This window comes from Eurypyga helias, unplaced genomic scaffold, assembly GCF_000690775.1.
Source record: "Eurypyga helias isolate BGI_N326 unplaced genomic scaffold, ASM69077v1 scaffold5540, whole genome shotgun sequence".
NCBI classification, from domain to species: domain Eukaryota; kingdom Metazoa; phylum Chordata; class Aves; order Eurypygiformes; family Eurypygidae; genus Eurypyga; species Eurypyga helias.
The window spans coordinates 14195-27156 of record NW_010227498.1 but is presented as its reverse complement, the minus strand read 5'-3'; the positions used below and the strand labels follow the sequence as shown (position 1 = coordinate 27156).

At 41.3% G+C, this 12962-nt stretch overlaps 1 protein-coding gene across 1 annotated transcript; it reads left to right on the top strand.

The window, feature by feature from the left end:
- Window positions 1–274: 274 nt before the first annotated feature.
- PPP1R8 (protein phosphatase 1, regulatory subunit 8) lies at window positions 275–11539 on the top strand (the record flags this gene model as incomplete). The annotated part of the gene is given in 8 exon segments (XM_010156346.1): window positions 275–335; window positions 6934–7087; window positions 7703–7923; window positions 8595–8739; window positions 9857–9921; window positions 10901–10967; window positions 10970–11191; window positions 11194–11539. Coding segments are annotated over 8 exon segments (1084 nt in total), but the record flags the coding sequence as incomplete, so codon positions are not given.
- Between the last annotated feature and the right edge of the window lie 1423 nt (window positions 11540–12962).

The following is a 12962-nucleotide window of genomic DNA, read 5'->3' as shown; positions in this document are numbered from 1 at the left end:
GAGCTGCTCTGTTCATTTTGTGAATTCTCTCTTTTTTTCTTATGGAGAAGTAAAGCTTGAAATACCTCATGGTCTGTTAGCTTAACTCTTACTGTGTTAAAATTAAAAAAAAAAAAAGGTTTTATATGGAATCTGCAGGAAATAAAATAAAATTATGGGATTTTCATATTTTCTCCAAAATAATTCTGCTTACATATGTGTAGACTTGGTCTGTAGCTCTAATAGACTGTTAGCTTAAATATTTTGATACTCTGTTTTCCTTTTTGTTTTCCAGGGCAGGGAAACCGCCACCTGGCTTACATCTGGATGTAGTCAAAGGAGACAAACTCATTGAGGTATGAAAGTAGGTTTTGTATGTATTTGGTATGTTGTATACACATAGGCACCAGCAGTAGAACATTTCCCAGCATTTTCCACATATAAGTATTTGTCTCATGTTCATTATTTTCAAATCAGTTTGTTTTACTCCAAGTCTGTCTCATACTATGCAGTGCTTCTATCAGTTATCTTCCAATTAGATGTCCTGTTTAGAGGGATACAAAACTGTAGTGCTCAGCTAGCAAACAATGACACTTTGATTCCTGAACACTAAATCTGTCCTAGTAAGAGAGAGAAATTTAAAATGTGTGTAATGGAAACTCAATGCTTTGCAGATCCTTATTTCTTTCAAACTTAGTTTTGGTCCAAAGCTGGCATCTTGTTTCCTACAAAATACTTATATAGAAGGTAGAAGGCACCTTGTCTTAGGAACTTCAGGAGAAGGAACTTGAATAACATGGGGAAAGAAATATGAAATACAAAAGAGTAAGAGTAAAAACTCTTCACTTTATCCTGCTTGTTTGAGATACTTGTTTGGTCAGGGGTTTTTTGTCTATTTTACAGTGAGGTTAACTGTATTTTACAGGATTGCCGTGTCTACAGTATAAAAAACAGCATGATTTTTCATCCCATGTTCTGGATCTGCAAACACTGTTGTGATTAACACACAATGAGTTATTTTTATTACAGCGAAGGAATTTGTCTGATATACAACACGGCATTCTCTATTTCATACTTTGAATTTTTACACTAGAAGTTGTAAATTTTAAAAAAAGGCTCTTTAACATGGTTGACAGAGGACTCAAGCCAGTAAATATATTTCAGCTGTGGAGAGTTTCATAACTTGCAATTGACTGAAATAGAGAAATCTTTCTGGGCAGCAAAAGTGTGCAAATTTGAGCCAACTTCTCTGAACAGAAACTTGGAAAATTAAGAACTCTGGGTTAGATCAAGAAAGAGTTAAGTAGCTTAGTGTCTTGGCTGTTTTTTAATGTATGCTGCCACAGGAGTATCAGTACTATTAAGTACTGGTTAAGTGTAGTTCTAGACATCTCTTGGTGTCTAGAAAGACAGATTTACTGTTTAGAATTTGGTCAAGTAACCAGAATATGCTTTGCGTAGGAAAGCAGGTAGAGTTGTCAAATAGGTATCTCACAAATAAACTTGTGTCTGTGTTTATTATTGTTGGTTTTACAGGCTGTTTTGAGAGTGCGTTCTTACTTGGGATTTAAAGATAGAAAATTGGCAGAACTAGTCTTGACCTAAAAGAGATCTTTGCTCAGCCCTAATTTCAAAGGTTAGATAGTAACAGACTCTTACTGCACTTCCAAAGAAACTCATTCATGGAAGACATGGCTGAGTTGCCTCATACTCGCTACTCAGACTACATGGGACCTATCTGCACGGGTTTTTCCTAGGCACTCTGACTTTCAAACCCTTTGCATTGTGTTTGACTTCAAACCATGAGCTTCTCATGGTACTGTTACACGTTCAGAATCCTTTTCAGAGGTCGCAGAGCTGTAGTAGCACTGCTGCTCAGCTCAGCAATCTCCCTGACATCTTGGCAGCAGCATTTGAATAAGGATTGTACTTGGCACTGAGTTTTTCAGTATTTCTTTCAGGCCATGTAATGAGATTCATTGAGCAAAGCCAAGTGGTAGTGACTTGGGCTTTTTTGGTATGTGGCAGGTGGCCAGGCTAATGCAGCCTTCCCACCTGGGAGTCTTACGAGTTTCTTGTCATGTTTCTTCTGAGCTTTTAAATACGGAGAGCAAGCTTTAGGATGAAGGAATTTATATGGAGCTCTCCACTGAATTTATCCTCATGTGCTAGACAAATGTCTGTCATGGGAGTCCTAATTAGAACTGAACAAAAAGCAGCAAAATGCTGTATAGAAACTAAGCATGAACCACTGTGTTTGGCAATGGATGAGCAGATTTAGTGTTGATAATTCACAGTCAAGAATATCACCCTGCTGGTGTCAGACTGATGCTGCGCTGCTCAAAGCTTTGGGACCTACAGGAGGCCCAAGTTGGCTTTGTAAGCCTGGGGTCTCTGTCCACACTGGGAAAAGAGGGGTGTACAAACATCCTGATTCCCTCTTCCTACCATCAACTCTCTTGATAACCTTAAAGAGGTTCTTTTTGCGGTTGTGCAGAGCACTTGGTAGTCTGCTATCCAAGTACTCCGAGGTTCAGTAGAGGATGTGATCACACAGGTTACAGAATGGCTCTAGAGTCTGTGTTCTGTCTCCTGAATATCTGAAGTTGCCGTCAATGTTACTGCTGTCAGCGAGGTACAGCTTGCCTGCCATTCAGTGTGTACTATGTGTGCTGAATGCTGTGGCATGTGGTGACCAGACACAGACACATGTGCGAGGGACAGAGGCCTGGCTTGCTATCTTCTGTCCCCTGAAGAATCAGAACAGCTGGCTTGAAGGGCAAGTTCTAGCAGGCTGTCCCATGTAGATGTATGCCTGCTTGTATGGTTGTTTTGGGGCTTTGCACGCTGTATGCAGGAGATGACTTAAGTCCTCTAGACTGTGGTGGTTACATGAGATAAGGTAGTATTATGTATGGGAACGGTGCAACAAACTAACAGCATTTGAATGCCGTCCCTCTGGTCCCTTTTTGGTACATATGGCAAATAGTTACTGGGGTTTGTGTCTTATGGTAGGCGGCAGCAACCAAGAAATAACTTCAAATCTTGTGCATGACTGAGCACTTGATACTAGCCGAGCCATCTGTATCCCAGGTCTTGTGCAGAGGTCTGAGGTACACCTTGTGATTGCTGGGTCTGAAAAGTGCAACATTAAAACAAGCCATGAAGTGTTTAAGCTCAGTGTATAAAGGAAAACACTGGGTTATAACTCAGAGGCACAGAAAATTTTGGAAACATCTTGAAGTAAAGGCAATAAGGTTCTCTGATGATTTGTTGCAATATTTCCAATTTATGAATTCATTTGTGTCTCTGCAAGATCTCTTGAAATGCTGTCAAGTCAGAATGGTATTGTTTTGTGTGTGACTGGTACAGATGAGAACTTATGGGATGCTTCTTTTGGTTTCAGTTGTGGTCAAGAATGAGAAATTGTTGGACTGATTTTTATGGTACTTGAAATCATGAAATAACTGCTTTTGAAGCTGAGCACTGAAATGTGAAGTGAAGCAACTTCTGGAGATCCACTCATTTGGATCAGTTGTGTTTACACACGACTTTTTTTCAAATACACAAGAGTAAAAGGAAAAGTTAGTGCTGGTCTTTCTTACAACGTGGAATCATAGAATTCATTAGTACAGAGGTACTGAATTTGGGAAAACTTAGAGTGCTGAACAGAGTGAGTAAGGTACTGCATGATATTGGACATAGATCCATTGTTATGACATTGAATGCCCAGAAAACCTAACCAGCATTTCTCAAAAGATGTATTGTAATGCACACTATGGTATCCACAGGTCACCAGCTGGATGGAACAACTGTAATCATAAAGGAAAACACCAGTGAGACTGATGGAATGATAGGTGTTACGGCTTGCAGGGAAAAGCATAACAAAAGTGTGCTAGCATGAACAATGTACAGGGTGGAGATTGATCTATTTACAGGTGGAACTGAAAACCAAATAAAGTGAAGTAATACTCGACCAAAAAGGACTGAGGAAACCATTTACTAGGTTAAGCTCTTTATCAGTGGTTTATACTTTCTGGTTAATTCTGACGCAGGAGTCTTGTGACAAACAGCATTTGTAAAGAGAAAGAAACTGATAATACAGTAGCCAGGTGAGAGCAGAATCCTGTAGGTTGTTTCTGTATCTTGACTTCTCTGGGTTTTCTTATCTGAATTATGCTGAGGCTTTGAGGTATGGTATCCCACCAGACACAAACTGATACATAGGAGACACCTGCAAATGTCCCAGTTGGAGAAAAATCACTTGAATTTTGCATTTACAACTCATTTGTCACCAAATAATGTACTTGAAGGTGAATTGGTAATTCAGCTGTGATTCGTGTCTTATCAAATGAGATGCTGACTTGCAAAGAGGATTGTTTTATTTTTTGTAGTTAAAGTCTAAGTATTGGTGCTCTTGTGGATTTTCTGCCAGCCTGTGTATCACTGAGGGTACTGGTGAAGTTACCATTCTGTTTGGTTTCCCAAAACTTCTTGAAATTTACACTCTTGTAGTGCTGGTTGAAATTGGTCAGTTGGTTGAGAAATTACTTGGTTTAGTAGTAGGTGTTGAGAGCTGATGGGTATGTACACAGCTTGATCACCTAAATCTTGTTATTTTAAGAAAACAGACCAAAAAATGTAAGTCAGTAGATTTCACAAAGCATTTGGTCTCATGAAATTAATCTTAAAATATATACCTTGGGAATAAGACGTTAGCAGTTTATTACCTAAAGGACTAATTAAAAAAAGTTGTCATGATGTATACTAGTTTGGAGTTGAGTTGTTCAGTTAATTCTTCTAGTGACATGAGAGAATAAACATACAGAAATAAATTAAATACTTATTACTGAATGCCAGATTATGAGAATTTGCAGCATGGGGACTGACGCATGTTCAGCAGAATAATGAGAAATCCACCCTAGAAAATGTAGAACATATCCAGGGAGGTGAACTCTGAAAAAAATCTGGGGAAGTGACACGTGAATGCAGCAGTGTTAGAAGCCTTGATGTTTGTAATTGGTGGGCAGGTAAATTAAAAAAAATTGCAAGATGATTTGTAGTAGAAAACAAGATCGGTGTGATTTTTAAGGTTGCAGATAAGGTAGAGGAATATAAATTACATGTCTTATTCCAAGCTGTTATTTTCTGTGTGACTTGGTAGTGCAACAGAATAATTAACTGTGTAGGTGCTCCTCGTGTCAGCCTTTCTGATAGCTCAAAAAACCCCAAGCCAACTACCTGTAACTAGTCTGACACATTAGCTCTTTCTCGCTGAGCATGTGGCTTACACAACTGGCAAAACTGAGGAGCAGCCAACTGATGGACATGAACGCTGCTGCCAGGAGGGGAGGTCCTTCCTTATCCCCAAGTCCTAGCACACCTAATCCATTGCCTCACCAGAGCCGGCGGGGATACACAACTGGCTGAAGGCAAACTGATTCAGTCCACTCAAACAGCAGTACACTAGCATAGCAAAAACGTGCTTTGCAAGCTGAAAACTTGGCTCAGATGTGTGGCAGTGGAATTGAAGAGAGGGTTGTGTAGCTGGGAATGGAAAGGAGAAGGGAGAAATCCTTGTGCTCTAGCAGGCGAAACGTTAATTCAGCTCAGACCATCTCATGAAAGCAAGCTTTCTTAAAGAAAGATATGGTTTTTTCCTGATGAAAAATGTATTATCAGCATTCCCTTCATCATGCTGTTGAAATACTGTGTGGGTTTTGGTAAATGTTTCAAAAAGCAGAAGCCATCTGTTAACAAATCTGTGTTGCATTGCCAGCCTTTGACTTGCGCAGCTGGGAGCAAGAAAACACAGGTTAGATTAAAATCTTGGGATACAGTAAGAAAGAAGGCTGCACTGCTTAGGTACTTCAGCATTCAGGTGCAAGGAGTTTCTTTTCAACAACATTGTTAATAGAAATACGCTGTGTATACTGTAGGACTGTGTCAACAGGTTCCTCTGATTTTCAGAGATGGTATGTAACTGATAGTACAGTATGTAAGATCTTGTGTGAAGAAGAGATTAGAATGTGGATGAGTTAAAAAGAAATGCCCAAAATTAATAGCTTATTTGAATGGACTAATATGGATTCACATCACAACACAATTTAGTATGGCTTTACATCTTTATTATCATAGAATCATAGAATGGTTTGGGTTGGAAGGGACCTTCAAGACCATCTAGTTCCAACCCCCTGCCATGGGCAGGGACACCTTCCACTAGACCAGGTTGCTCCAAGCCTCATCCAGCCTGGCCTTGGGCACTTCCAGGGATGGGGCATCCACAGCTTCTCTGGGCAACCTGTCCTAGTGCCTCCCCACCCTCTCTGTGAAGAACTTCTTCCTGATATCTAATCTAAACCTCCCCACTTTGAATTTAAACCCATTACCCCTTGTCCTGTCACTACAGCGCCTTGCAAAAAGTTCCACCCCCCCCAGCTTCCTTGTAGCCCCTTCGGGTACTGCAAGGTGCTATAAGGTCTCCCCGGAGCTTTGTGATGGTCTGAAATGTCCTGTATGTCCATTTCTATACAGAAATACAATTCTGATGTTCTGTATTAGACAGGAGGTCACCTAGCATAGATTCCTGTCTTAGACAAAGCACATGGTCATCTGCCTCAAGGAATGTGTAAAAATCACTGGGAGCAGATGTGAGCATGGATCTCTTGTAAGAGACAGTCTCATGTTTTGAAGAGTTATTGTCCCTCCCAGGCTGTCTTGTATTGGCTGTTAAACAAGGGAATAGCTGGGACTCTTCCATATTCAGCTGTTACGATTTTACAAAGAATATTTGCATTTCTGTGTTGAACAGTGTCAGACCAAACTGGAATACTGATTAGATGTTGATGCTTTCTTTTGAATTTGCTCTGTTTATTCATGTTCTTGAATTCTTTCAGGAAGATCCAAAAAAATACAGGAGTCTAATATGCTTCTCTGTTTGATATTCTACCTCAGAAACTCATCATTGATGAGAAGAAATACTATCTCTTTGGGAGAAATCCTGATCTGTGTGATTTTACCATTGACCATCAGTCTTGCTCTCGGGTCCATGCTGCCTTGGTCTATCACAAACATCTCAAGAGGGTTTTCCTCATAGATCTAAACAGCAGTAAGTAGTGTGACATTTAACCAGGTAGAAGTACAATATTTCAGTGCTTAAACATTTCTGAATCTGAGACACTTTCTCCTTTTGTTGTTGTTTGTACTGTGTGGATAGATGACTATAATCTGAGTTGGCATCCTAGTGGAAGACTGGCAAGAGTTAGGAGCAAAGGAGTGTTTGCTCCCATCAGCTTACGTCTGCTTCATTTGACCTGTAGAATAACATTCCTAGACTCTTAAGAGGCTAAGGGAAACAAGTGACTTGGCCTTCCCTTCACAATTTTAATGAAGCTTTCTCTTCTGAGGGTGGTTTCCCCATATCTAAAACCCAACATGCTTGTTTATGCCAGAGGGAATTATTCTAGGCATGGTATATTGGGACTTCCAAGAATCCAGAAAGTAAATGGTGTTTGTCATTTATTTCCATGACTTTTTGAGGACTTGCATGTGTTATCTCAGTTTGTGAGATGGCGGGTAAAATGTACATAGCTAATGTTTTCAGCAGCTAATGTTTTATCTCGGAGCATCTGTGTACAGTTTCTGATCTTTACGAGACTTAAGTTTGAACACGCTGAGCCCAAGCTGGTGACTAACAGACTGTTTTGCATTTTGATGTTCTCAGCACATGGCACATTCTTGGGTCATATCCGTTTGGAACCTCACAAACCCCAACAGATACCCATTGACTCCACAGTTTCATTTGGAGCTTCTACACGGGCATATACTCTGCGAGAGAAGCCTCAGACACTGCCATCAGCAGTTAAAGGAGACGAGAAGATGAGCGGTGATGATGAAGAGCTCAAGGGCTTGCTGGGCCTGCCAGAGGAGGAGACAGAACTTGATGTGAGTACGATGGCAGACTGCACCTAGATGGCATTTCCAGCTAAACAGATAGCATTCCCCAGTTTGCTTAGGCTCAGAGTCGCAGCTTCTTAGCCTTGAAGGCAGTCCGAGGTATATTCTGCTGGCAGATGCACAAACTGTCTTGTTCTGCCATAAGCCTGTGATCATGCTGCTTCCCAGAATCAGTGACCTAATCCTACTATTCCAATGGTCTTCTCTCCAAGGCTTGCTAGGAGACTACATGCTTTCCAGCTAACATCACCCCAGGTCAGGGGTGATTTCCCCCACTGTTCCCTGTTGCCAGGTAACAGTGAATGCTGCCCTGCTTCCTGCAGTTAGCTAGTGAAGAGGGAGAAGGCTGTGTGTATGGCATTCACAGGTTTGAGGTTGGAAGGGACCTCTCAGGTTCATCTAGTCCAGCCTCCCTGGTCTTGCAAGGTCAGCTAGAGCAGGTTGCCCAGGACTGTGCTTGGTTCTGCATATCTCTGCTGAGAGAGACTCTGCAGCCTGTCTGGGCAACCTTTTGCAGCACTGGAGCACTCTTTCTTCCCAGGGGTCTAAAGTTGAAACTAAAAAGTGTGATGTAGTCTTCTGATATGCACAGTCATGTGATTAAATCAGACTTGATACACTAGTTGCTTAAACTGTTTTGTCTCCAAATTTCTCACTAGAACCTGACAGAGTTTAATACAGCCCACAACAAAAGAATTTCCACACTAACCATTGAGGAAGGGAACTTAGATATTCAGAGACCAAAGAGAAAACGGAAGAACTCCAGAGTGACATTCAGTGATGATGATGAAATCATCAATCCGGGTAAGTAGTTTGCTTTAACATTTAGTTGATGCCTTTAAGACTCTCTTTCCAGTATTCTCACAGGGATTCCTCATAGTTGCTTATGGATAAGGAGAACAGAAATTTGGCAGTCGATATTTGAGATCTGCTACTTCAGAGAAGCTGCCACATGTCTCACTCAAGTCTTCGACCTTTCTCTTTCTTCTCTTTTACCTGTAAAATAACTGCATGGTTTGTGCAGGATAGGGATATCACGCTCAGTTTCATTCTTCAAAATTCTTTCAGATGTTGTAAAGGTCTTGTGGGCCCAAAGGGATTTTTGCCTTCTTTAGAATCTAAAAACGTGGGGGGTTTATGTGTTCCTTAATGCTTTCCTTACCTGTTGCCTAATGGATATTTGTCTTGAGCTCAGAGTTTTCTGCTACTTGTCTGCACATCTGAAAGAAGTAATTATCATTCAAAACGATGCTTCTGATGATGTATCCAATTCCTAATTAGTAATTTTTCTCCCTTTGCTGTTTTATATTAATGGCAATGTTATTTTATATGGATAATACTCCTAATGAGTAGCTTACTAATGAGTATGCATTTAAAAGTGTAGTCTGGAGCTAGTTTCATTTGGCAGTGCATACCACCCAGAATAACTGTTTTGATTTATCAGGTTATGCGACTTAGTGCTCAGAACAGCCTCATGTAAACAGCTGTCATTCGCATTACAAAAAGGTTTTTTTCAGAGTTTCAGACTCTACACTGAATCCTTCTGATTCCTCTTTCAAGGTGCCCCAAGGGCTGCTGGGGCTAGCTGTTGTGCCTTTGAGCATGTGCGTGCCTTGTCAGCAGCAGCTTTCAGCCCAGAATTCCAGTCTGATCAGTGCAAACTGGCCATCCATCTGTCCCTTTCCCTATTCTCTGGGGTGTGGAAGCCTGTATCTGGTGAGGCCACCTCGAGCCAGAGCCACTAGGTGTCCCCTTAGCGCCGCTCCTTGCTTGGGCCTGCTTGTGCTTACTGAGAGCTACTGGAGCACTGACTTTGAGAAGGTCCGTGTACCAATTCTTCATATAAAGGTTCCTTCAACTCACAAATGTTCTGTCTTTCCCTGTATTCTTCCTGAAAGCTTTACTGTTCTTGCCTTTACAGAGGATGTGGACCCTTCTGTTGGGCGTTTCAGGAACATGGTACAGACAGCAGTAGTCCCTGTTAAGGTACAGAGTAACTCCCAGCTTTCTAATTAATACATTACATTGATGAACTCGCTTTATGAATTACATCTTAGAAACATATCCTATGGTGGAAAGTGTTTTATTGTTAAGCAAAAGTTGTGTTCATGTTTCGCAGTTGTCTTTTAGCAGATCTGACCATTTCCCATCAAATCCAGCTTTTCTTTAATAATGCATGTGATCAATGGCAATTTTTTTTTTTCTTCCCAAAAAGAAACACTTTCCAGAAGTTCTGTGTGGTAGTTGTAGGCATCAGTTAAAATTGTGGGAGGTGTGGAAAATAAAAAGTGAAAATAAGAGGTTGTTTGTTTAAATACTCTAAGTGTTGTTAATTTCACAAGGTTGTCTGCTAGACCTAGCAGGGTTTAGACTTTGCTCCAAGGTGAGTGTGTTGGCAGTGCTGTATTTAATTTGAGTATGCTAGGAGCAGGGAAGATTTGAAAAACTTCATGGTAGCTAAGCAACAGTGTGATAACAATTGTGCTTGTTGCTGGTATACACTTAGTAATGTATGTGGAAAAGGATTGTTCTACATAAGTCCCAGATTGCAGGATAAGATTCAAATGATCAAGAGCTAGACAAAATCACCCAAGTGATCTAGAAGTTGCAGTTTCTTACTGTGGGGGAAGGAGCATCTGTTACTGACTAAAGACCTACTTGTCTTGTGTTCAGGACAGCCTCAAGACTGGCAAGCATGAACAGGAAGTAAAGATGCTCAGACCTGATCAAAGTTAAACCTGAGCTTCAACTTCTGTCACTGCTTCCTGCGTTGTGCACTTTTAAGAGTTTATTATTAAGTAGTTTTCAAGGAAATACAGAAAACAATCTTCTAGGACATGGTCTGTAGCCACTTTATATGTGGCTGGTCAAAGTGCCTTTTTGGGAAAAATGACATTGCACCCAGTTTAAATAGCTTGCTTGTTTAATGTATTTTTAGTAATTCTTTAAATACTTCCATCTGCAGAAAAAACGGTTGGAGAATCCAGGCTCACTGACCACAGATGATTCTTCATCACGACGTATGCAAATTTTTGAGGATTATATGGTGGTTTACCTCCAACTCACAATGAGGCAGGTTCCCAGTCGCATGGCGTCCATGGGACAGCACTCATTGGTGGTCTGCCAATGCCCTACCCCAATCTTGCCCCAGATGTAGACTTGACTCCTGTTGTGCCCTCAACTGTTAACATGAACCCAGCTCCGAACCCCGCTGTCTTTAATCCTGAAGCTGTGAATGAACCCAAGAAGAAGAAGTACGCAAAGGAGGCATGGCCTGGCAAGAAGCCAACCCCTTCCCTACTGATCTGAGTTGGGTTTTGTTGAGAGAGGGTGGGAGTTGCGAACTCCAGAAACTGTTTGTGTGCGGTATCGTCTTTTTAAAATTTCGGTGTCCTAACCAGATGTAATGCCAAGATTGGAGAAGTGAAGTATCCTGCAAGTGAAAGATCTGTCTTCAAACATTTTTATGTCTGTTTAAAAGAAAAAAAAAAAATACAGCTCCCATCTTCTTCTGAACCAAAATATCTGGCAGCCTTTTCTTAGCCATTACTGTCCCCAGAGGTTTTTACTCCAAATTTCGATCCATAAATGGAAGGGGCAGTATCATACAGTTTAATTATCATTTATGGTCTGACCTTGCGCATCCATGCATTTAGGTGTCGTGCTTACTATGAGTAATGTTCCTGCTGGACTTGCTTGTAGCAGGTCAGCTGTATCAGTAGTAAACGTTTGTGGGGCCAAGCCTTTCAGAAATCCCATTGGTATGAGTTCTAAAACTTGCAAAATGTACGTCAGCTGTTATTTTTTACATTTTTAAAACCCCACCAATGTGGGGCGCTGTATTTTTTGTTTCTTTTGGCTACAGCTTGTTTTAATTTCTAGCTAAAACACTACAACATCCCATCAGTTCAAGAGAGCATGGAGTTGAAATGGACAACAGGAGGTGGGCTTCCCTAGCTGTGTCCCAGTATTGCACAGCGGAGTGCTGTGTGGATGGGTAAAGGGGTGCACAGGATGGATCTGAGCTTGCGCGGGTGCTGCTGGCAGCATACGAGCGTGGCAAGCCGAGGAGCGTTTGACTGGTGGATGGGCACTGTCTACACTGTACAAACAAATAAATAGCAAAGTGTTGACTCTCTCTCCTGTGGTTAACTAAAGGTGGAGTTAACACAGAGGAAAACAGTTTCTTTTTAAAATTTGGTGGCCCTTCTAACTTAAATAATTTCATTTTATTTGCAAATGGAATTTGTGAGTATAGAGTATATGTGAGATGCAACAAGACACACATAAAAACGAGCAGCCATCAGCAGTGTCAGAGGATTTGCATATTTAACAACCAGACCCACCATCTGCAGACTATTCCGGCTGCTAGTAACAGTGGGTGAGAACTGAGTGCTACTTAGGGCTAGAATACGAATTCCCAGTAGAGAATCCGCCCCACCTTGAATAAAGCCCTGCAAAAGTGTGCATAATGTAGTTTTTGACTACTTCATCACTTTTTCCCATTGAATAAAATGAGAAGCTTGATTTGGATGGTTGCTATAGCCCTTCAAATCCTTGGTTTTAAATCACAAAATCTGACTCACATGTAGTCAGATGCTATGTCTTTATACAAGGTAAGGCCAGAGCTCTGTTTTTCTTAGGTTTACTCTCAATTTTTTTACATTCTGTAATGCAGTTCAGCTACATAGTCACTGTCCTTTGTTTGGGGGATTTCTCCAGGAAATGTGCACTAAAATGACAGCAGTATACCCAGCTGTTCCTTGTGTACAGGACTAGCTGCCTGCCTGAGGAGTGCAGTAAAAATGCGACGGTGGCTGGAGCAGTGCTGTGTACAGTGCATCTGGTGTGCTGTGTGCCCTGGGCCTGTTTTGGACAGATGCTCCAAAACCCGCGTGACGTCTGCAGAGCGATTGCTTCTCTCATGTTTCTGAGTTAAAAATGAGCTCATAGCTGCCGTGTTACAAGAGCCTGTTCCCCTCCCTGCACCATCATACCTAGCTCAGACTGTTGGATGGGTGAGTACA